Source organism: Diplotaxodon limnothrissa, linkage group LG5 (genome assembly GCF_057381915.1).
Source record: "Diplotaxodon limnothrissa isolate DT_005_m linkage group LG5, D_limnothrissa_male_GT1.1, whole genome shotgun sequence".
Classification (NCBI taxonomy): domain Eukaryota; kingdom Metazoa; phylum Chordata; class Actinopteri; order Cichliformes; family Cichlidae; genus Diplotaxodon; species Diplotaxodon limnothrissa.
In genome coordinates this window covers 23,734,976-23,757,460 of record NC_140600.1, presented here as the reverse complement: position 1 = coordinate 23,757,460, position 22,485 = coordinate 23,734,976, and the positions used below count along the sequence as shown (strand labels likewise).

Below are 22,485 nucleotides of genomic sequence, written 5' to 3'. Positions count from 1 at the left end.
AATATTTTTGCTCATATGACTCTATAACGTTGAAAAGGTCGCTGTCATTCTGTGCAATGGCTTGGCAGAATCACCCATGCACACACATCTGTACACACAGCGATGTTCAAAATATGTTTTCATTGTGTCAAATGACAGTGCGGCTCCTATAGCACTGGACGCTCTTGATCGTATTAAACATAGTGAGATGTGCAAGGACGCATACACAATATGCTGCGTTTGTTTGTTGCTTATATGTTGCAAGACAAATAAGAAATGGGAAACGATGTACAAAGGGATCAGCAGATGTTTTGAAACCTTAGTCCTGGCTGACTGCTCTTCCTAGACATCGCCTTGGTTGAAAAAAATTGTTGCAAAAGTTGTGCGATGTCTGCAGTGTTTCCTTTCCATGTGCTCAAGATCTTTCTAAAACATCTCCTGGATGCCCTTCTCGGATTTTCTTGCAAGGGTAAGTGTGCATGCAAGAACTGTTTTACATTTGACTTTTGACAGTTAGAGTACAACGAAACAAACAAACAAACAAAATTCTCGCTTGCTGAAAGAGCGAGAACTGTTTGAGTGAGAAGAGGGCAACCTAAACTCAAGAACTCTGTCTCTGAAGACCATATTCTATCTTACTGATCTACTCAACGTATTAAATAAAGCACACTACTGAGTTATATTGCTGGCATTTGGAGGCAGAGAGCTAAACACAGATGCATACGTTCATCATACAACATATAAGACAGAAGAATTTACATGTCAGAAATACATTTTTGCAAGCTCATTTTTTAAGGGGTGGGGGGCAATCTGGTAATACTAGTTTTTTATGAGCAGGAAATGTTTTGGATTTCATAATCAAATAAGCTGTCAATCAGATACTGTTGTATTATAAAAATTAAACAAAGGAACATTCATTTGCCTTCTTTATCACAATACATATCAAGCCACTGGTGGCGACACAGTGGTGCAGTGGTTAGCACCGACATGCCACAGCAAGAAGGTTCTTGGTTCTAATCTCCTGGGTGGCTTAGGCCTTACTGTCTGTAGTCTGCATGTCCTCCCTGTCCCTGCATGGATTTCCCCTCAAGATACAGCTCTTCTCTCTGTGTGAGCCCTCCAGCAGACTAGCAACCTGTCCAGAGTATATGTCTGTGAAGGTTCTCAGTCATCCAGGTCATCGTAGTCAAAGGAGCTTGTAAAGAAAAGCGTCTGGACTTCTTTAAGTTGCTTCTTAAAGAAGAAGCTTCAGAACTGAACTGAAGAACTGAAGAAGCTTCTCGGATGAGAGGTGAAAGGTCTTCAAGCAACTTAAAGAAGTCCAGACGCTTTTCTTTACAAGCTCCTTTGACTATCCAGAGTATACCCTCCCACTATTAGCTGCCACAGGCTCTGTGACACCAAGTTGGATGGATGACTGATATTTATGTAAATGGACACAAAATCAACATCTGTCCATGTATGCATCTCCAGGTCAGCTTTCTTGAGATAACAACGTTTCATCTGCTGTGTTTGCTGGTTAGAAGGCTATACATAAGCACATGGGAAAAGCCAAACAAAGAGCGATAGAGCACCTGCCTTGTTTTTTTTTAGCTGTAATGCTTTTTATGTATGCATCTGCTTCCATACATGCTTCTGTTTTTAGAATCATGAGTTTTCACAATAATTTGAGGACATGAACTCTCACCCAGTTCCTTTAAATAGCTATGAGTTAATGGTTGATGAGTCCCTTGAGCCTCAAGATCTTCCTCAGTGGTTAAGGGGAAGGAGTGGTTGCATGTTGTCATGGTCACAAACACACAGATTTTTACACATCCACTTGTAAATACTACCTGTGTGAGCAATGGTGTCACATGTACAAGACATGTATGTAAGGACATGTGTGCACAGCATAAATGGAGCACGGCCCGGGGCACTCCTTTCCTTTATGAGAAGAGAACAAAGTCAGACTTTATCTATCTTTGTTGCACAGTCCAGACACATGTTTCAGACATCTAGCACTGAAAACATGAAACAGGTTAAAAAAAACAAAAAAACAAAACAAAAGGATGGAGCAAGAATAAAAACAATGAGGATAATATGACAAACAAGGACAGTGAGATCACTGCTTCATGCTGTGACACATGTGCCTATATGGTGATCACGTACGTTAATCATCACTCTATATGCTTATGATCCCAGCTGTGAAAGTCATGTGAGAATACGCACAAGCAATGATTTATTGCTAAACTTGTGTGTTGATAAACACAGGGAGTGAGAAGGAGGGTGATATGGTAGGAAAGGGGAGAGGTGCAATGTGGGAAGGGTCATGCCCTGTTCCTCGAAGCGGAGAGGAAAAGACGGGAGTGTGCTCCCGTCAGCTGCACTTAACTGGACAATAACAAAGCGACACATGACGTGAATCTCATTCAAAAGACGCACTGTAAATATGAGTGCCAGGAAAGGTGTATGCAGAAAGAAACATCACAAAATTTCTGTGAGGGGTAAAGGACGTATAAGAAGAAGGTCAGAGTTGGCTCAGGAGGCGTGTGCTCTCTACCACACGCTGGACTGGTGGCGAAGATAAATGTATACTCATGAACGGGAGTGTAAGACTGGATGAAACACTGTCCAGTCCTTGGCATGCTGTTATGTTTTTGGCAGCTTAATGTTTTAATGCTACTTGAAAGCATTTCACCATGAATGCTAAGCAGCCAAACACATGTAAGTGCAAATAACAAGTGGACATTTACATTCAAACATTGAATATCTAAAAATCACTGACATAAAGCTTCAGACTTGAGTCAACTGTAAAAAATAATGGTTGTTTATCATTTTTCTAAAAACAGTTTAAACTATTAGCCAGATCTGGCAGTGATGACTTCACTGGTAACTTGTGCCTGGTGTACCCCTCCTCTGTCCCTGTGAAAGCTGAGATAGACTCCAGTTTGATGAGACCTTACCCAACACTAAAGATATTCACAGAGATTAATGACAAAATTGGTTGATAAGCATGACAAATAAATTCAGATGGAAACTTTTTCACCCCTTCTTGGAGAGGTGAAAAAAAAAATTCCATAAAGACGCAAGCTACTGGCAGTTGTTGTTCCTGTTTTATTTATTTATTTTTAGGTTATTTGGCATTCGGTTATGATTAGCCAATTTTAAATTGAGGAGGTGGATTGCAGAAATCAGCCAGATCATTCAGAGAAGAATCTGAACTGGATATGGCATTAAGCAATGCCATATCCAGTAAACCCAAGAAGCACCCGATGCACATCAAGTATGAGTCAGTTTTCAAGTTCCCAATAGAGACCAGATTTTGACCTGATGAGATGCTTTTTGCTCCCACATCTTTTTAAAAGGGAAATTAGGACAGAGGTTACTAGATATCCCTACAGTCTGTTGAATAATTTCTGTGTTAAAGTGCATTGGCAAGAAAATCCTTCTTGCGTGTGTATGGCAGTATATGTGTGTAACTGTGCGACTGGACGTGTGTGTTTTGTGTCTTTGGGACTGATTGTGCCAGACTCCCATGAGGCCTCAGAAGCTCCAGGTTCAGTTTGTTCCAGTTGTTTTCAAGTCATTAATTTAACTTTTTTTTGTCTGACAGGATGCAGAGGTAAATCTGAGGATGGGTCCTTTCCCTGGGTAGTTCCAGGTCATCAGCTATAAGAAAGCTAAATTAGGAAGGAGAATCCTGATGGGGTATATCTACATGCAAACGATACTCTTGTAACACAGTATAATTTATTACTCTACTAAAGTCAGTATCGATTTGCTGTGTTCATAATTTCTGCAAGTTGTTTTAACATTTTCATAGTAATGTTCTTATCTAACGGTTTACAATGCAGTCGCTGGCTAAGGCTCTAACTGCTGTAAAATGTTCATGTATTTTGTGTGAATTATTAGAATTAATAATGAGAACTTACACAGTGGACCATATTATGAATCTGGATTGACTGGAAACCAAATCCCCCTCCAACCTCAGCCTCATGTTGCATTTTTTTTCTCCGACAATGACTATTTTTGGCTCAAGATGCAGGATTAGTGTCTCAACAATGTTGGCTAAATGCAATGTAAGTCTGAGATATGTACTGACTGTTCTGGCTCAGTAGGTTAGAACATGGTGTTAGTAATGTCAGAGTTTCACGCAGGTCATCTGTTGTCTTGTACTCACCACTAAAACACCTAGAAGGGCTAGTCAACAGATTACCAGGTTAATGTCCACAACTATTTTTGCACCATAATGGGAAGAGCTCCTAATGTTACAGCACCAGTTTTTTTCTTCAATAATACCCTTTTTGTTGGACTGGTAAAGGAGGATTCTGTCATGGTCCTGGGTCTTGGACACAGTTTTTGAGTTTGTTATCATCTTGTTTTTCATTCTTTGGAATTTAAGAGATCTTTTAGTTTTAGTTCCGTGTTAGTTAGTCTTGAGTTTTGTATTCTCAAGTTCATCTGAGTTTGTTTTTTTCAAGTTGAAAAACTTGTTTTATTATGTTACTCGTCTTTCATGCCTACTCTGTTCCTGGTCTCATCTCTGTCTCTGTGTTCTATCTGGTTTCCCTGTCCTTTCATGTTAATTCATCTGTGGACGAGTTCCTGTGTCAAGTCTCAGTCTCAGTTTGTGTTGTTTCCTGTTTTATTTTGATAGTCTCCTTACTGATGTAGAGTTTAGTTTTGCTTACCCTGTCTCATCAGTCAGATTCTTTTCAGCTGTGTTTCCCCGTGTGTCTTCTCTGCTTTAGCTTCTCCCTGTGTATATCTTGTATTCGTCCCCCTTGGTGTGTGCGTTTCCATAACCCTATCAGTCCATCCATTTATCCCCCACTCTGTACAGTAATTCCAGGCAAGGAAATCCAAAAAATCTGAATCAACTTTTTGGGGTGAACATTCAAAGTATCATGCAGCCAACAGATTAGCTAAACAGTGTCATTTGAAACCAATAAACAGATTAAATATGAACATACCATTAATAATGCATTACTCCATCCAAGTATAGACAGTCTAAAAGATGGCTGTAGCTTTTGGGGTCTGAAAAGTGAAGCCAATGCGTACATGCCTTTAACTTGCACTCAACGATGGCCATCGGGGGGAAACTTGTAATTGAAGCCTATGGGAAAACAACTGGAAGCATTTAGCTTACAGACTCAAGAACTCATTTTATTTAATATAAATATTAAATAAAAAAATCATTGAAAATAAAATTGACCGTGCTGTATTTCAGAAATGAGGAATATATGCGGAACGCTCATTGTCTAATGACCGCCATTAGAGAAAAGGCATGCAGTTTCACAGTCAGAACCAGCTCTCATTGCATCCGGTTTCAAAATACCAAGATGGCAGCAGTGAAAATGCTTATCTCGAAGCCTCAAATAGGGACTTCAAAAATAAACACGTGACGTCACGGCAGTTCCATCCAGTATGAGTTTGATCAAAGCTGAACCAGGAAGTTTCTCCAAACTTTAGGAAGTCCGGGTAAAATTGTACTTGGGTATCTTTTCGCTAAAAATTACTTTTGTTAAAAGGCTCTACGAATATTGCAACGCAATAGTTTACTGGTTGGCTACCTCCATGATGTATGTCAGAAAAAAACCACTGTGTTCCAGACATACCGTCTCTTCATTTTCAAGCATGTGAAAGTTGATAACAGATTAACAGATGATTGAGCAGGGGTAATCTTAACGATCAATAAATCGTTTCTCAATATTCAGGGTAAAATGAATTTTTTCAGAGAACTCAAAATTAATAACAATCAGTAGATTAATCCATTACAATAACAATAGTAAACAATAGTAAAGATATATGACAGTAAAGGTTGGATAGGTCGACAGATCTCTAATAAAATTAGGGCCTTTATTAGGGCTTTAATACGAGCCCCAGGAAAACGTGATTTCTCATGTTCACAGTCTAAAATTGAGACAGCAATTTTAAGCGGGCATCAGAAGAGAAATACCTGAAAGGCATCATGTTTACACTTGGCAACTAAAACATGTTCCCTTCCCACACAAACACAGATGTATTTAGGACAGCATGTAAAGAAATGAGAAACACGAGTCACTTCTCAGGTAGCAGGTGTTGTTGTGATTTAGGAATCATTGTGAGAGTGATAATGCGAACAGGTGTTGTGGTTGCAAAACATTTATTTTGCCGAAGGTTCTGTCGACTCAATTTGCATTGTTTAAAAAACCCACATCTAACACATTCGGCATGCTAAACGTCAGACTCAATCTTCTGATTCAGTCTAAGAAATGGTGAAATGTTAACCAGAGGGAAGTTTTGACATTTCCCAAATATACAGTTGATGTTGATCAGCTCTAAATATACAATAATGTAAAAATATGACCCCGCAAAAATGGGCTAAAAATCAAGTAACTCATAATGCTTATCAATACAAATAAAATCAGTATAGAAATCAACAAAGGCACAAATTTTACAGCAAAGAGGAGGGGACACTGGTTTGAAGAAAGGGAGACCAGACATATAAGTTTAACTAGTAAAGCAGAATTTTTCATTCGTAAATAACCTGCTTGTAGAGCAGGGCGATATGGCCAAAAATATTTATCACGATATATATTTGAAAATTTGCGATAACGATATAACTGACGATATAATTGATGCGAGACAAAATACAACTCCACAAGATTACTAGCGCAAAAAGACAACCTTCCATTTATTTTCACTTAAACAAGAAGCTGGTTTTTATGTACATTAAAGCTTTATAAAAATGTAACAGTGCAAATGCAAATTCCTTGCTGAAAGTTTAACCAAAAGGCATTTCCAGTAGAAATGGGCTGACATATCCTGAGCATAACCATGTATAATATCCACTGAAGTTAAAAAGAGGTGCTTTGCAACATTAAACTGCAGTGTGCAGTACGTATTTTTCGGACCATAAGGTGCACGGGATTATAAGGCACATTAAGCGAAACAAAGCAGTCAGATAAATCAAACTTTATTAAACTCATTCTTCTTGCTTCCTCCACTTCTGTACCATTGATTCATTAATGTTGAATTCTCTGGCAGCTGCTCTATTCCCATGTTGTTGCAGTACATTAATGACTAACCTTGTATTGTGGATGGATTATCTCAGTTGTTCTCCTGACTGAAGTTTGGTCCGTTTACAGCATCCTGCCATTCGATTGCATTTGTCTCTAACCATGAAGAACCTTCACGTTAACTTTTATAAGTGGAAAAGTGTTACTGTTCGTCCTCCAGCTTCACTGTTTATGTTATGCTAACATAGCTGTGTCGCTAGCGATCACGTAGCACATCATTATATAACAGCTAGCCCAACTTCAGTAACCCTACAAACGTCACTGCTGTTTAGTTTCCTGTCTTCATTTATGTTGGAAGTGATAGCAGAGCTGTACGTTTGAATTTTTTCATAAATCTCTCTTTACTCATATTCTATTGCGATATTTCATTTTCCTATCGTTGCCTAACATTATACCGGTATTACCGTGAACGGTATAATATGGCCCAGCCCTACCTGCTTGTGCCCCATATTTCGGTTGTCAGTAGAATTCTGCAGCCGAAATGTTGCTTTAAACTTACAGTAAATGGTGAAATGATTGGCCTTGAAGTTAATAATTACACCCAATTGAAAAAACAAATACATGACCTTAAGGCTAAACTGCGTCAAATACGCATGTCATCAGATAAAAGGAAATCAAACACGCACTTTTGAAAAACACAGTCAGAATAAGTTAATCTGATATATAGTAAACAAACCAAAGTGTTGGTGGTGTAGAAACAAAAGTGGTTAATTATCTGTGGGCTGTATAGGAACGTGGCATTCTCTTTTATCTGGATTTTATGCAGACACAAATGCGCACACTGTCTTCCTTCCTTTCATGCAGTGATTATGCTTGGCTCTTAGCGAGGTTTTGTAACATTTTAAAACCGCTGGATAGTGGAGCGGCAACTCTCTCATCATAGATTTCAAATTAACACAGATTTTCAAGAACTAAGGCAATTCTCTGTGCGGAGGTGTTTTTAAGAGGCTGAACTTTGTCTCTGTGGCTTTGTGCAGAAGTATATCATCTACGTAAGTCAAACAAGACTTTCAGCACGTGTGATGGACAACAAAAACATAGCATGGTATCTTGAGGCACTCCTTTCATTTATGGCAACTAAGCAAAGTCCAAATCTATCACAGTCATTCTCTCACACGCACCAACACACACACACACACACACACACACACACACACACACACACACACACACACACACACACGCCTCACTTCAGCAGTTATATAACCCGACAGGCAATAATGCACTGATTGATGATGTATCAACACACTCAATTGGTTAGTGTCAGATTTTAAGCAGCCTATGCAGAGATTACAGGCTAATTTCACCAAAGATATGAGATATTTCTCTAACTGATTAAAGTTCCCGGAGATTTTAGACACAAATATTTGAATCTGTTTGCGTATCAGACACAGCGAAACAAAAGATTCAAAAAGCTAACAAAAAGTCTTTGTCAAACAGAGTATTACCAAACTTACATGACAGCAACGCAAATGACTTCAACAAAATGTTGTAAACCCAGTAAAACGATATTACAGCATGAATCTAGGAGTTAATCAGAAAAAAATAATCTTTTTATAACTTGTCATATTTTAAGTTCTCTTATTTTAAAATAGCCGTATTACATCAAGGGTCACGTTGCATGGATGTTTAATCTGTGAGCTCATTCTGCTAAATGTCTAATAATTCACAGGATCAGTTTGAGTACGAATGCTGCTGTTACTTGAGATCACCTTTAAAAATGTACTACTGCTACTTTTAAATAAAATAACTCCTCTTTTTTTGTCGACACTGTTTCTCTGACTTTCTGACTTAATGGTTAAAAATATATTGCTGCTGATTTTACACTATCTTTATCTTTGCTGAATATTATGATAAAACATGACTGCTTCAGCTCATTTACTACCACTGACATGTACTTACTCACTTGGGGAGCTGTTTTTACACTTGCCTTAGATTGATTCCCAGTCTTTGGTTTTTGAGGGTCAACGTACCGTGACAATAAAGCTGCTGTGATTTTAAATATAACATATAATAGTCTCAGAGGAAAGTAAACAGACCAAACACATGAAATGTCTTGTGTATGTAAATAGCAAACTAAGTTTTCAACCAAAAGTTGTGATTTGCAAGATATAATGGATAAAATGGTGATTGTTGCTGTTCTAAAATGTCTCTGAACATTTTTCCAGCAACTCCACGGTGTTATGAGACGACTGACATGAAGATCGTACAAAGCGATGAGGAAAACAGTTGAACAGTTGTACACTTGGGTTTTAAGGGGTATTTATTATTTTCTTCTTTTTTTTGGGTTGTATGGAAGCCCCAAACGCAATTTCATTGTTCTTGACAATGACAATAAATAAATAAATACTAAATACTAATACTAACTTATTGTGACACTCTTACGCTTTACAAGGGGCTCTTACAAGCTTTCTCACCGTGTGTCATTACTGAGTCTTAAAAGAATACCATAAAGACATCACCTATCACACAGCCGTGCAGCAAGCCTCAAAGAGAAACGAGTGTTTAACTCTGAGCTCCAGTCAACAATATTGCTGAGTCACCACCATTATTTTCCTGTCAATTCCAAGAACACAAAACTGCCTGAAGCGTGTGTGACATATCCACAAATTCCACGTATGACACAAAAAGTATAGACTTCACAGAAGTACACATCCAAGAATGTATTGTATAGGCCCTGTAAAAAGCCTACTTTACTCAGATAAATGCTTATGGAGGTATTCAACAAAGTTTTTCAGCACAACATACACAGAAACAAACAAAGCATTCCTCGCACTCACCAGAGAGGCTGTGGTCAGTTTGATGGGTAAAATCTCTGCCTGGTGTTTGCATGTCAAGCTCACACTCACACTATGGCCTTCAGGCACACTATGGCCCAACACCTGACTTTGTGTCAGTTGTCAGTCCTGTGGCCGCCCCCCGCCCCCCCGTCATTGCCACCCCCAAACTGTGTGCCACAGCCATCCTGTCACACTGTAGGCTACCTGTGCGTGTCGACCTTAACATTTACATCGGGGACAATACGCACAAATAAAACCTGATTTAGACACAGCTGGATAAATCAACAAGTGTTCAGCTGGGATCTACCTGTTTAAACTACTTTTTAATCAAATCACCCTTTTTTGGCTCACGTGCACGAATATTTAATATCAGATTAGACTGCAACAGTGTAATATTAACCCAGTCTTCATTAATTTAAATAACTTTCTCCCCCCTACGGGTGCTTTCCCGTATTTTCTCACCCAGCCCAGCAACCGCAACACTCAGCGCGGCAGACTCTGTGCCGACCGGAAGGTGACTGACCTGATCGGTGTGTTGAGGCGCAGAGGAGACAGCGCACACTCTCTGTTTCTGAAGCTGGATGGTTTGTCTTTTATTTTCGGTGGTGTTAAATTTCTTTCAAAACTCGAAAAAAAACCCCCAAACAAACAACGGAAAAAAAACCCAAACAAACCGTGGCGTCCGCAACGTGCGCACGGGAGCGCGGCGTCAAAGAGGTCCGGTGTGTTTGCTGTGCGGTTTTCTGCTCAAACAGCAGCAGCAGCAGCTGTGGTCGTGTCTGCCTGCCTCTCTCGCTCTCTCTCCTCCCTCTCAACACAACCGATCGGGATCTTGAGGACACAGGCAGAGGCATCAAATTACCCATTATAGTGGATTTTCTCAGTTGTTTGCCCCATATGGGAGAAACAGGTAATGTAAAATTCAGACCTAAAAGTGTTGTTTCTTAGGTGTTTAGCCATGTGGAACAAATAACTTAAAGGAATAGTTCCACCTTTTCAGCAAAGCACATATTCACTTTCTTGCCTAACTTACAGGTAGCTAAGATAGTTTGATATAATTTTGACTATAGGAAAGAGCTCAGTGGGTTACCTTAGACCAAAGACTGCTAAAAGAAAAGAAAAAAAAAATCACATTTTGGTATGGTTAAAAACTAATGAAATACACTTACCACTTGTGAGAAGCTCCTCTAACTAAGATGCACCAATAGTAAACTGCATTCGTATATCGTTTACCTGCTATGTGTCACGCTAGTTTTTTTTTCCGGGAACTGTGTATGGAACAAGTGAGTTTCTTTAAAGTATTGTTCCCCTCCAAGAACTAGTTCGGCTTTTTGATACTGGTTTTGCAGATTAAGCAAGTAAGGCTACATTTTATTTGGTAAGGTTTTTTTTTAAAGTTTTAAAAAAATAATAAAATTTATTTTTATTTTTAGTAAGACAACCAGTTGAACATGGCAAGAAAAATTCATTTCAGGTTAATGTAATTTATATATCGTGATTCACTAGAATCGTTATAAAAAATACTCCATTACTCAATTACACGTACTTAAACTTTGACAGTTTTCATTATGGAGGCACACACTGAGAAGTCATAGCTTGGATTAACTCTCTTGTTTGATATTTTTGGATCACTAATACTGATGCATTCACGTGTAAGCACGGGTTTGTTGATGTAGTTTCTTAAGGTGGGGCTCGTTTTAGTTCCAGTACTGGTCGGTAGCTTAATCGAAAACAGTGCAACGTGTTTTCTAAGCTGACGTCTTGTATACATCAAATCTGAAAGCTAACTTGTAACTACTTCATTAGTAGCAGCTGTACTAAACTGTTAACCATCTAATTTAAATTTCGATATTAAGTTCATCCCCCAATAATAGTGAATTGTTCCTTTGATACTCAGTCACTTGACAGTAAGTGGTTGCTTGTTTTGTTGCTGTCTGTCGGGCTCCCCCCCTCTTAGTCACTTAGTTTACCAGTGATGACTATCGAGCTGATTACAGTCATATTTCTGACATCACAGTCTTTGGTCTCAGAAGACGGGACTGAATTCAACTGCTGAAAGACAACAGGGTGATCATTTGACTGTGCAATTAAGTCATCTAGTTCACTAGGAAATCCTGCGAGTGTCGTTTAGCAGATAACATCCTGTCGACCCTCTCATGTGTTTACTGAAGCTGAAATTGTACTCTGCTGCATCACTTAGTTCATGAAACGCCATCCGGACAGTCAGCTAGCCTGCTGAAACTCAGCTTAGTGCAAAAACAGGTGCACAATGAATAGTAAGTTTGCCTGCGTGCTGCATCTTTTTAGACTTTGTTGTAGATTTAAGGATCTTCGACTAACCTCAACACACAGCTCGCTCTGTAACGGTAAACTAGACACAGAATCTAAGGGCTACTTTTAATTTTTTTACTCTGCTGACTGAAAGCAGATGTGGTTCATATTTTTTAACATCCTTATCTTGAAATCACATTTTGTTATATCTGACTACATATCGGATGTTGAACTGCTGTAAATACCCTACTTACCACAGACTGAAGGAGCTATTCTTAAGATTACGAATGAAACATCTCAGCACTCATGGTGCAGGTGGGTGTTTAGACTGAAATGTGCCATTGCATGAGTACAGCTGGCTAAACAAAACCCATGAACAAACCCACATATTAGATTTTTTTTTGAACATTTACCAGTGCTGAAATGTACAGCAGCCCAACAGGTACAAAGAGGCCTGTAGAAAACACACAAAGCAATAAAGCTGCCCCCCCCCTTTTTTTTTTTGGTCAAAGTGTCATTTGACCAGAGTCTGACCTGTTGGGGCTGCTCGCTTTGAGGTGGCTATGTGTGACGTTGAAACAGCATGCACAGAACTGCATGTCCTGGTTTGCATTCATGGTTTTTCAGGAAGTAATTTTAGCAAACTGTAATCTTTGGTTTGCAATAGAGACCTCTGTTATTAGCCGTCGTCGTGTTACTGTGATTGCAACAAATAAATATGAATCTATAGCATGTGCTGGAATTCTTAGAAGGTCTTTCAATAAAAATGTAACAAGTCCAAAAATTGTAGTGGGATTTGTGTCAAAACCAAACTAAAGCAAATGTGTGAACAGATACCTGATGGTGTTACTTCTCAAACTTCAAGGTAGAATCTCTGTGAGGTGACTTTTCAACCTGCTTTTGAAGCAATTCAACGCAACCGATGTTAAGCCCTGCCACTCACTGCTCAACACTGCAATCAATTCTAAAAAAAACAAAACAAAAAACTCTTTCAAATGCAGGTAAATGCAGCTGTTAATTTTGCTACCCTGTGAGTGCAACAGTAAGCTTCAGTTTAGCTGCCTTTGATCTATTATAACTCAGTATGGTGGACTGAGACAGCTGCTACACTTTGGTTATTTACACACACACGCGCGCACACACACACTTACACATATTCTCTCACTCTGTCTCACATGCATAACATCCTCCCCATGCAGAATTTCTTTCTTTTTTTGCAGAGATAAAAAAAAAATGACACCCCTGAGAGTTTGGCTGTTACAAACAAAGCAAAGCAATAATTTCTGATTGTTTATAGAGTCGAATCCCAGCAGACTGGAGCTCTGGTATCTGAAAATGTTCATCATCAAAGTACTTGTGTATCTTAACAGGGCTCTCCTACGCTGTCGTGATTATTATAAAGTGGAAAAGACTTGTCATTTTTCAGGCTTAGGAGGGGTGCAAGCTGCTCAAAAATCAACGCAGCTTTTAGTGAGGAAATTGAAACCCTCACAGTTAACGTTATGACAGAAGAAATCGGCCAAACTGGCTTGATTTGTCCCTCCATGCTCGTATGTATGGGATGACAAATGAACTAAATGTTTAGATTATAACATTTAATCTCCCATCTCTCCCTCCAGCAGGTTGGGATGAGCACCAAGACAAACAGGATTTGGCTAGTATAGGCTTGCTTGGTGAGTTAGCCGCCCACATAAATGTCCCTTTGAGCAACGTGATGGAGACGTTCCCACAGATCTCTGTTGACTGGTTGCCCCATGGACCAAGAGCCAAAAGCAAAGTGTGTTTCCTCTGTCTTCACTGTGCATACTGTATACATGTTATCAGCGCTGGCAGACTTTGTTGAAGAACTGGTTCTGTTTTTAATTTTAAAAAGAGCGATCTTAATAAATCGTTTATTCTTGACATTACCTTGAAACCCTTTGCGATGTAGATGAAGCATCTGTTTATGTCAGATTTTTTTATGCTGCATACAGTAAACACACTGTCTGCATCTTTACACAACAGAGAGGGGAAAAAAAAGTTCAGTTTCACGCAAAAGTATTGTGGTTTATGTTAAAGGCTAAAGTGGCACATGTAAAAAGGGCCCTTCCGCCACTCGCCTTCTTAAAGCGTGACAAAAGCGTGACATTAAAGGCAGGATATGAAAGAAGAACAGGATGAGGAAAATATGACAAAGAACTTTTTTTTTAAAAGTGTCATTAATATGTGTTTTTACACACGTCTGTATGTATAAGTAATGTTTTTAGAGAAATATTTAGAGATGTTTTAGAGATATTTATATGTAAGGTATTTTTAAAGAGTGTAATAAATAATTATAAAATGCTAATCTTGAGAAATGGCAAGTACACAATTGACAGCACTTCCACATATACACAGTGCCATCTGCTGCCTCACATGAGAAAATTCAACCCAGTACCTCTTAAATAAAACACCACAAGACATCAATAATTCACACTTCGCTCGCTTAAATTTATGTGATGGTGCTGGCAAATGATCATTTTTCTACTTTTAAGTGTTCCTAAAATGTAAATATTGTGCTGCCTGTGTAAGATATAACGCTCTACAATGTTTTGATATACAGTAAGCCTTCTGGCATTGCTAGATTTGTTAGGGAGACTCTGTTGTGGATGTCTTAGTATTTTTCATCTAAAGGAAAATAAATATATATGCTGAGAGCAAAATGACATACCAACAAATTAAACAATGTATCTCAGTAAAGATTTTGAGTGTGAATATTTCTAAGAGTGTGATGAATGAATGTGGGACCCTGTGCCACGTGTGCTTTTTTAAAAAAAAAATTTATCTGGTAAATTAGGGTGTAGTTCTTCACACTGGGGCAAATCTGTTGAGTTCACAATTCAACAGATGCTTTTAACAGTCATGTGTCTTAAAGCTTAAAGTCCTTTTAATCACTTTAATCAAAGCTTTGTCTTGTGATATGTGGTATGTCTCAAATTTCCTGCTAGACAAGCCATGCCAGTGCATACAGCTCTTCAGACTCTTCAGACGTCCATGTGACACAATCACATGGACGTCGGTGACACCTAAGTCAAAATCTTGTCTTAGCAGTTGCATATTTTGTTTTTAACTTACTCACAGTGGTTTCAATGTTGCAGTATTTTAGGATTGGTGACATGGTAATGGAGACAGCTGATGAGCTGTGGCAATCCTTAAAGGGAGGAAGCGAAAGAAGAAGAAACTTACTTTTTTTCAGGTTTGTAGTTTGAAATCAGAAGAAGCAGTGGCTGTGGCGAACTTGGTTTTAGTCTGCTCAACAGCAGCTTTTTAATTAGACTTTCCCTGACTGGTGAATATCCACATCTATCCCAGGCCATATATGCTTACACAGATGCACCACACTTCTTTATGAGTGTGAAATAGATGTGCCCATGTGAAGAAAACACTCAAAGAAAAGACACAGCCACTGGCATGACTCTCAGTGAATCAGTAGGATGATGGAACCACATCTTTATTAACTTTTATCTGTACAGAAAAAAAAACCAGTCACCAGATCATGCAAAGCAGGATTGCATTACAAATAAAAACACAATATAAAACAAACATTTTATACTTTACCATAAATATGGAACCTCAAAAATAAATAAATATATTACAAAAAAATAAATAAACTTCTGACAAATACAATATGTCAAAGTTTACTTGCAACATAGTCATGGAAATGGATAAGCCGACAGGTTGATATGCAGGTCGTAGGATTTGTTTTTACGCGTACATTCTTGAAATGCAACAACTGAACCAAAAATGACCGGTGAAGGTAGAGGGTTCAATCCAGGCTGCGTAAAATTCATTGCACCTATACATACAAGGCTAAGGACGAAACACCAACAGTTGTGATAGTACTCAGATCAGATGCTGACTGCACGTAAAGAGCAACCTGGAGAGTCACCATGGAAAGAAATCTTAAAGGGAATGTAAGAGTAAGGTATTCAACACATACACAGATCCCGTATGTATGATAATATAATAGGGTGACAGCACTCAACAGTCATGTCGAGGTGTTATTGCACTACTGTCTCAATGTCTTTTCATGAGAATAATCAACAAAGTACAATACTGTTGATAGATCTACACAGAGGTGAAACAAGAAATCACCAGTCACAACTACAGACATGAGTTACCACGTGAAATGCATTCATTTACTCGCCAGCCGTGCTCCTCCTAAACAGCAGCGGCACGCTGATTCCAATGCTCAAAGCTTCATAGTGAATGAATGCATTTTAATATGCAATTGACCCAGGTCTGCACAGCTAACACACATAGCTGTGAATTGAAAACATGTTCACAATAAGGCTACAACATCTAGAGAGAGAGAGAGAGAGAGAGAGGCAACGGAGGGCAAAGTCTAACACTGATAGAGCTCTCACTTGCTCCAAAAAGTCACACACTTGGAGGAGCCATGCACAACAAGTGAACACAAATGAACATACAGATATCCCCCCCTCCCCCCTAAAACACACGCACACATAAATGAACTTCAAGGCTTATAGACAAAAAGGGGCAGCAATGACGAGCCCAGTAGACGGTAGCCAAGGACCAGAGAGACACAACGGCTGGATTTACACAGACAGGAACAAATCTTTTAAAGAAGTATCTCTTTTTTTTTCTTCTTCCCTTTTTACTGACTTGCTGACCAACAACGATTCACTGGAAACCATCAAATGTAGGAGAAACCAAATGTCATATCTGAACATTAACATTTGTATAAATCCAGCTACTGAATGAAAGAGTTATGTCACTGACTGCAAAGCTAATCAAAAAGTGCTGCTGATTTCTTTTTTTATTATTATTGGCTTCTCTCCCATTATAGTTGTGTTTATACTGCATTTATATACTGTATATAAACTTATGTACATTCCATCTGTAGTCTTTAATATTATACTTTCATTATACCTTAGACTCTGTTCCTTTGTGTGCGCTGGGAAAAAATAATTTTTTATTCTATTCTTTCTACTATATCATAATATATTCTATATCAATGACTTAACTCCTTCAGACCTATTAGTCTGGGTTCATTCACGGAACATCCTACCCAGCAGGCCTCACTGTTACTCACACAGGAAAGCTAAAAGTGGTGCAGAAGAGGGACCGGGACAGAGGGAATACAGTACAGTTAACACACAAACTTTAATCTCAGACTGGTTCACATTTAATGTCAATCAAGTCATCACTGGCCAATGGTAAATGGAGGGTGTGTCTAGTCAGAGAAAAGGCTGGCGAAAGACTTTCGAAGGTTACGAATGGTCTCGGCCTTTGCCTCCTCCTGGCCTTCGCCTCCGGAGCTTGAGACCCCGCGGAAGAAAGAAGAGTCGCTGAAGGCGTTGAAGGCATTGGTCAGGGACTGGGATTTACTGGGAAGAGAATGGAGAAAAGGAGGGGGAAATCGAGAAAAGACAGATAAAGGAGAATTTGTATTCAAATGAATGAATGAATGTCTTTAAATAAGCGTGTTGATAATTCAGCTCTTACTTCAGAAGAGGGTGAGTCTTTTGCTGCGATTGTTCTTCCACTGTTGCCTCGGCCTCAGCCGGTGCTGCGGCTGCTTCAGCTGGGACTGGCTCAGGGTTCGGGGAAGCAGCAGCTGGCTTAACTTGAACTGGAGCCTTAGCTGGAGACTGGATGTTATGTTGGACCTGACTGGCTTTGGCTGGGGACGGAACCTGTGCTGGGGCAGAGACCGAGGCTGTATCTGAAGACTGAGCTGGTGCTTGGGCAGTGGGCTGGGGTGTGGGCGAAGCTTTCGGAGGAGGTGCGGTTTGTGGCTTAGGCTGGAGCTGTGGTTTGGAATTTCTGCGCATAGGAGGAATGGGTTTTGCAGGTGGTGTGGGTTTGGGGGGAAGATCTTTTGGTTTGCCAGGTGCTGGGGATGGGGAGCCTTGAGGCTGGGGCTTGGGCTGCTCTGTGGTTGGAGGAGAGGCTGGGGGAGAAGCCTGAGCTGCAGCTGAGGCTGCAGCGGGGCCAGAAACTGCGGCTGCTGCTTTGGTTGGTGGAGAGCCTGGAGCTGCAGCTGCCGGTACTTTTGCAGGGGATGATGGTGAAGCTTTGGCTGGGGCTGAAGTGGAAGCAGAATCTGGGGTTGGCTTTGTGACAGACGGGGCTCTCATCATTGGTGGAGGCCTCGGTACTGGTGGTTTTGTGACTGAGGCAGCTTTCTGCACTGGGCTTGGTTTCTGAGCCTGAACTGGTTTCTGAGCTGGACCTGGACCAGGTCTCTGAGCCTGGCTGGGCTTTGGTACTGGTTCAGATGCTCTCTTAGCTGATTCTGATGATGTGTCCACACTCTGCGCTTTCACTGGTGCACCTAAAAGATGAAATATAGTTATATGAACTTGTACTTCCACTGCTATACAACACCCAAATGCAAAAAGGGGGTTAATAATAGAACATACAAGCATCAGTATTTAAACTCTAGAGACTGTTAGTGCAGCGTTAGACAACCAGGCATTTGTAACACTCACCAAAAACCAAAGCAGAACATGACATAGAAAATGAGCTTGAATCTAAACATGCCCATTCACAAAATGATTCCAGACATTCATAGAAATCCTATCTAACTAATCTATCAAGAATAGACTGGGGCAAAGCAGGCTCTGAATGTTTTGGCTGTAATGACCAGCAGGGGGAGGCAGAACAGCAGTTAAAAGAAGGTGCGGTGATTCGCCTATCATGCCAAGTGACCAGCACTAGTGCGCTAATTAAAACAGGCAGTGGCAGGAAAGAATCAGACTGACGGTGAGGAGAAAGACAGTAAACAACAAAAGGTCAGGAGCTAACGGAGAAATACCGGTTTAGAACAAGTGATCCAAACACAAGCAGCAACGTGGCGGGACATGCAACACAAAAGAACCAAGTGATTACACAAGCTGAGCTAGAAGCGGCAGGGCAGGGATGAGTTTCCAGCAGTTCAGAATTCATTTTCTCCAAAACAGAATTACTGAATGTAAATTACATTATAAAGCCTCTTTGAACACAGCTTGAAAAATGTAAACAGAATCCTGTTTATGGACTTATGAATTTATATATATTTTTTCTCATTACAAAAACTTCATGAAAATTCATCCCATGTGTTCTCAGAGAGTCACTGCTGTCAAGCAGCTAATTGGCCACGAGTCTTACGTTTGATCAGATTGTCATAAAGCATCCCAATGGTTGCTTGGGACTCACGACGCATAAAAACCAAAGAAAATACAATTTGTACAAACATAATTCATAAAGGGAGACACAATAACAATTTGCTTGGCTACAAACCCAGAATTAGGGAACATTGTGTTTAGAGATTTGCTTAATATTTTGTTGACCGCTATTATAATTGATTTTCGCCACATCAGTCAAGCAAGTACAGAAAGTGGCAAACGATTTTAGCTATATTATTAAAAATATTATTTAATCTCTTTATTTAGAAAAGGTTTAAAAATCAAAATCTTCATCAAATCTATAGCCAGATGTTCAAATATTAGCAATTCAATGGTCTGGATCCAAGCAAATGAGGAATGATCATGCAGACAAAGAAAAGTATGCTAATTTTTTTAAAACTTAATTTAATCAGGTGTTGTAATTGTGAGAGAAAAAAAACATCATATTTTGCACTTTATGAAGCCAGATTGCCTGTTTCAAGTATTATAACACAAAACAGTTGAGGCTTATTTACAACCAAACACAAACTCTAATCAGCTACTCACAAAAAAAGTCAAGATCTTGTTGCTCAGCCAGAAGGAAATCAATTTATTTAGCATAAAAATGCAATTTAAAGATTATAAAAATGATTTAAGCAGAAACCACAGAAACCCAATTGAGCTGGCCAAAATTTAACAAGCAGAGTGATGGTAATCTCTGTAAGTTATTTTGCTTTTCACTAAAGAACACATAAAAATAAAACATTAATCCACCAATAAGTGCACATGTTTTCACAGTGTTAAATTAGTATCACATATGGCATTGTTATTAATGCATAATTCATATATAGTGAAGTCCGATTTGCACATCTTAACACTCAATAGGCACATATTTATCTCTATCAATTCACATAAGACACAAAAAGCTATTTCTACAACATCTTAACCACCACATGGAGTACAGGCATTTGCCACACCCATGCAAAAAATGAGAAACCACAATGAACAAACATGCAAACCCAAATTCACACAAAGACAAACACAACAACTCCAACATTAATGGCTTTGTTAATGTAACACTTTGGGTAGCGTTTTACCACTGCGTTTAGTAGGCACACTTAGTTTTAAAACATCAGCCCTGAGCACAAACACCACCACACACACTCTCTCTCTCTCACACACACACACACACACACACACACACACACACACACACACACACACACACACACGTTTGAAAACTTACATTACATCTGCAATTAAACTTAACATGCTGGCTAAGTGCATTTTAATATACATTTGCTTGTTAATTCAAGTGAATGCCACAAGTTAAAAACAGACAACACTGGCTTGTTAATATAAATGAATGCCGCAAGTTAAAAAGAGGCAAGGCATAGCTTTGACAGATAGAAGAGGCTTCTTGCTGTTCTTGGACCCAGACTAGTGCACCAATCATTTCTGTCAACACCGAAGTGAAGCCATGATGTCAATATACTAGTTTGAGGCAGTAATGAAGGAAACTGTTGAGTTCAAGGAACAAGGATCAGTATGCTTACAAAATACAAGCTGCTTCTACTCTTCTGCACTCCTTCATTTTCTTGCCAAGAGTTAGATGAGAAGATGAATATGCCTCTTGTACCTATACGGTAAACATGAAGCTACACTCAGTAGGTAATTAGGTAGGCTAAAAACAAAGCCTGGAAACAGGGGAAACAGCCAGCATGGCTCTTTCCAAAGAAACCATAGCAGATCAAAGTTTCCCATTTTGACAAGATGTGTGTCATAATTTTGATGAATACAAAACCTGTGAAAGCCACAGAGCAACACATGACGTCAAAGTGCAAATCAGTGAGTTCTAAAGGTGTTTATTGGTGGATCGGGTTGCCAGGTAAGCTGTTTTTCCCAGTTTCCATGCCCAGGCAAAGCTAATGGTAGCTGCATATCTACAGTACAGAGAAGACATTACTGTTGGTCTTCTTGTCTAATTCTTGGCAGAAAAAAACAAACAGGTCTATTAACAGATCGCTGGTAAACTGGATGATCGGGCATCTATGTGTTACAGTATCAAGTCCCAATACAACGATGTGAAAGCACTGAATACTTATTTCCCACCTGTTTACTTTCTGATGGCAGTACTTTGTTTGATAAGGAAGATGTTCAAGTTAACAGCTAGTGGATACTTCATCTCAGAAAGTGATGTTAGCAAGGGGACTGTTCAATGATGAATTTAGTTAGTGTTTTCTAGACATGCTACAGCAGCAGCCCTTTTACATTGGTGAATAGTGTTCAGAAACCTTGAGGTTGAGGACGTTGGCTTGAAGTCCTGTTAGGATCAGCCAGTCCTTCCTTAGGGGCAGCAGTCTAGTAGACAGAGAGGAGACAAGGGATCAATGAAAAAAAAGAGTTGGCAAGGCAATAAAAAACGAGAAAGGGAAATTAAATTATATACAATTAAATTTCACAACAACAGTGGCCTCAAAACAAAACAGCAAGCTTTTTCATTATTTGTCACATTCAGTATCATAAAGAGTACAAGTTGCAGTGAAAACTTTTGTGTCCGTGCTGCAGCCGCACCATTCCAGGGATTTGTGGTTTTTAGCATGAAGGGTCTAGCCAGGACCCTTCATGCGTGGGACTCGAACTTGCAACTCCCACTCCAAAGGTGAGTCGTGCTACCACTACACTACCTAGCTCCGGTATATACAGCAATAGTACAGCTGCAAGACGCTTTATATTGTAAGATAAAGACCCTAAAATAATACAGAGAAAACCCCAACAATCAGACGACCCCCTATAAGCAAGCACCTGGCAAAGCTGGGAAGGAAAAACTCCCTTTTAACAGGAAGAAACCTCCGTCAGAACCAGGCTCAGTGAGGGGCAACTATCTACCCCAAATGGTTGGGGATAAAGGAAAACGAAGGTAAGGATGCACTAGTGAGTTGTGAAGGACTACAGTAGGTGCTTCCTGTGCACCTTGGAAACACTTGCTACTTTTAGATCACATTGTGGATTTCCTGATTCCGCCATATTTATGATTGCTATGCTTTCAATGTTTGCTCTCTAAGATATAAACATCAGCCATCTCTGTAAAGCTGATCCAGTTTTAATGTTAAAATATTATCGTTGGTAATGAAAATGAATTCTCTAGCTCAAACCCAGAGACCAAATAGCAACCTTTATAGGAGTCCATCAGTTGGGAGCATAACCAGAAGCATCTATGTACTTTTCTAAAGAGGCTTACAGTATCTTTAAACCTGAAGTTATTCATCAGGATCCTTTGTAGAT

At 39.5% G+C, this 22,485-nt stretch overlaps 2 protein-coding genes across 3 annotated transcripts in view; both read right to left on the bottom strand.

Moving 5' to 3' along the window:
- Window positions 1–10,540, bottom strand: part of pparg (peroxisome proliferator-activated receptor gamma) — a 41,692-nt gene extending 31,152 nt beyond the window's left edge. Inside the window, exon 1 of one of the 2 annotated variants that reach the window (XM_085353306.1) lies at window positions 10,323–10,540. Coding sequence is in view for 1 of the 2 variants with exons in the window: in XM_085353305.1 (XP_085209431.1) it covers window positions 9,800–9,851 (52 nt within the window). In the remaining variant the exon portion in view is untranslated. Of the gene's footprint in view, window positions 1–9,799; window positions 9,877–10,322 lie in introns of those variants that run through there. The other variant, XM_085353305.1, reaches the window with a different exon arrangement.
- Window positions 10,541–17,285: 6,745 nt separating this feature from the next.
- The window catches only part of syn2b (synapsin IIb), a 110,041-nt gene continuing 104,841 nt past the window's right edge, over window positions 17,286–22,485 (bottom strand). Inside the window, exons 11-13 of the mRNA XM_085354299.1 lie at window positions 21,495–21,561; window positions 17,558–18,389; window positions 17,286–17,439 (exon numbers count right to left, since the gene is read on the bottom strand). Coding sequence (XP_085210425.1) covers window positions 17,286–17,439; window positions 17,558–18,389; window positions 21,495–21,561 — 1,053 coding nt within the window. The remainder of the gene's footprint in view (window positions 17,440–17,557; window positions 18,390–21,494; window positions 21,562–22,485) is intronic.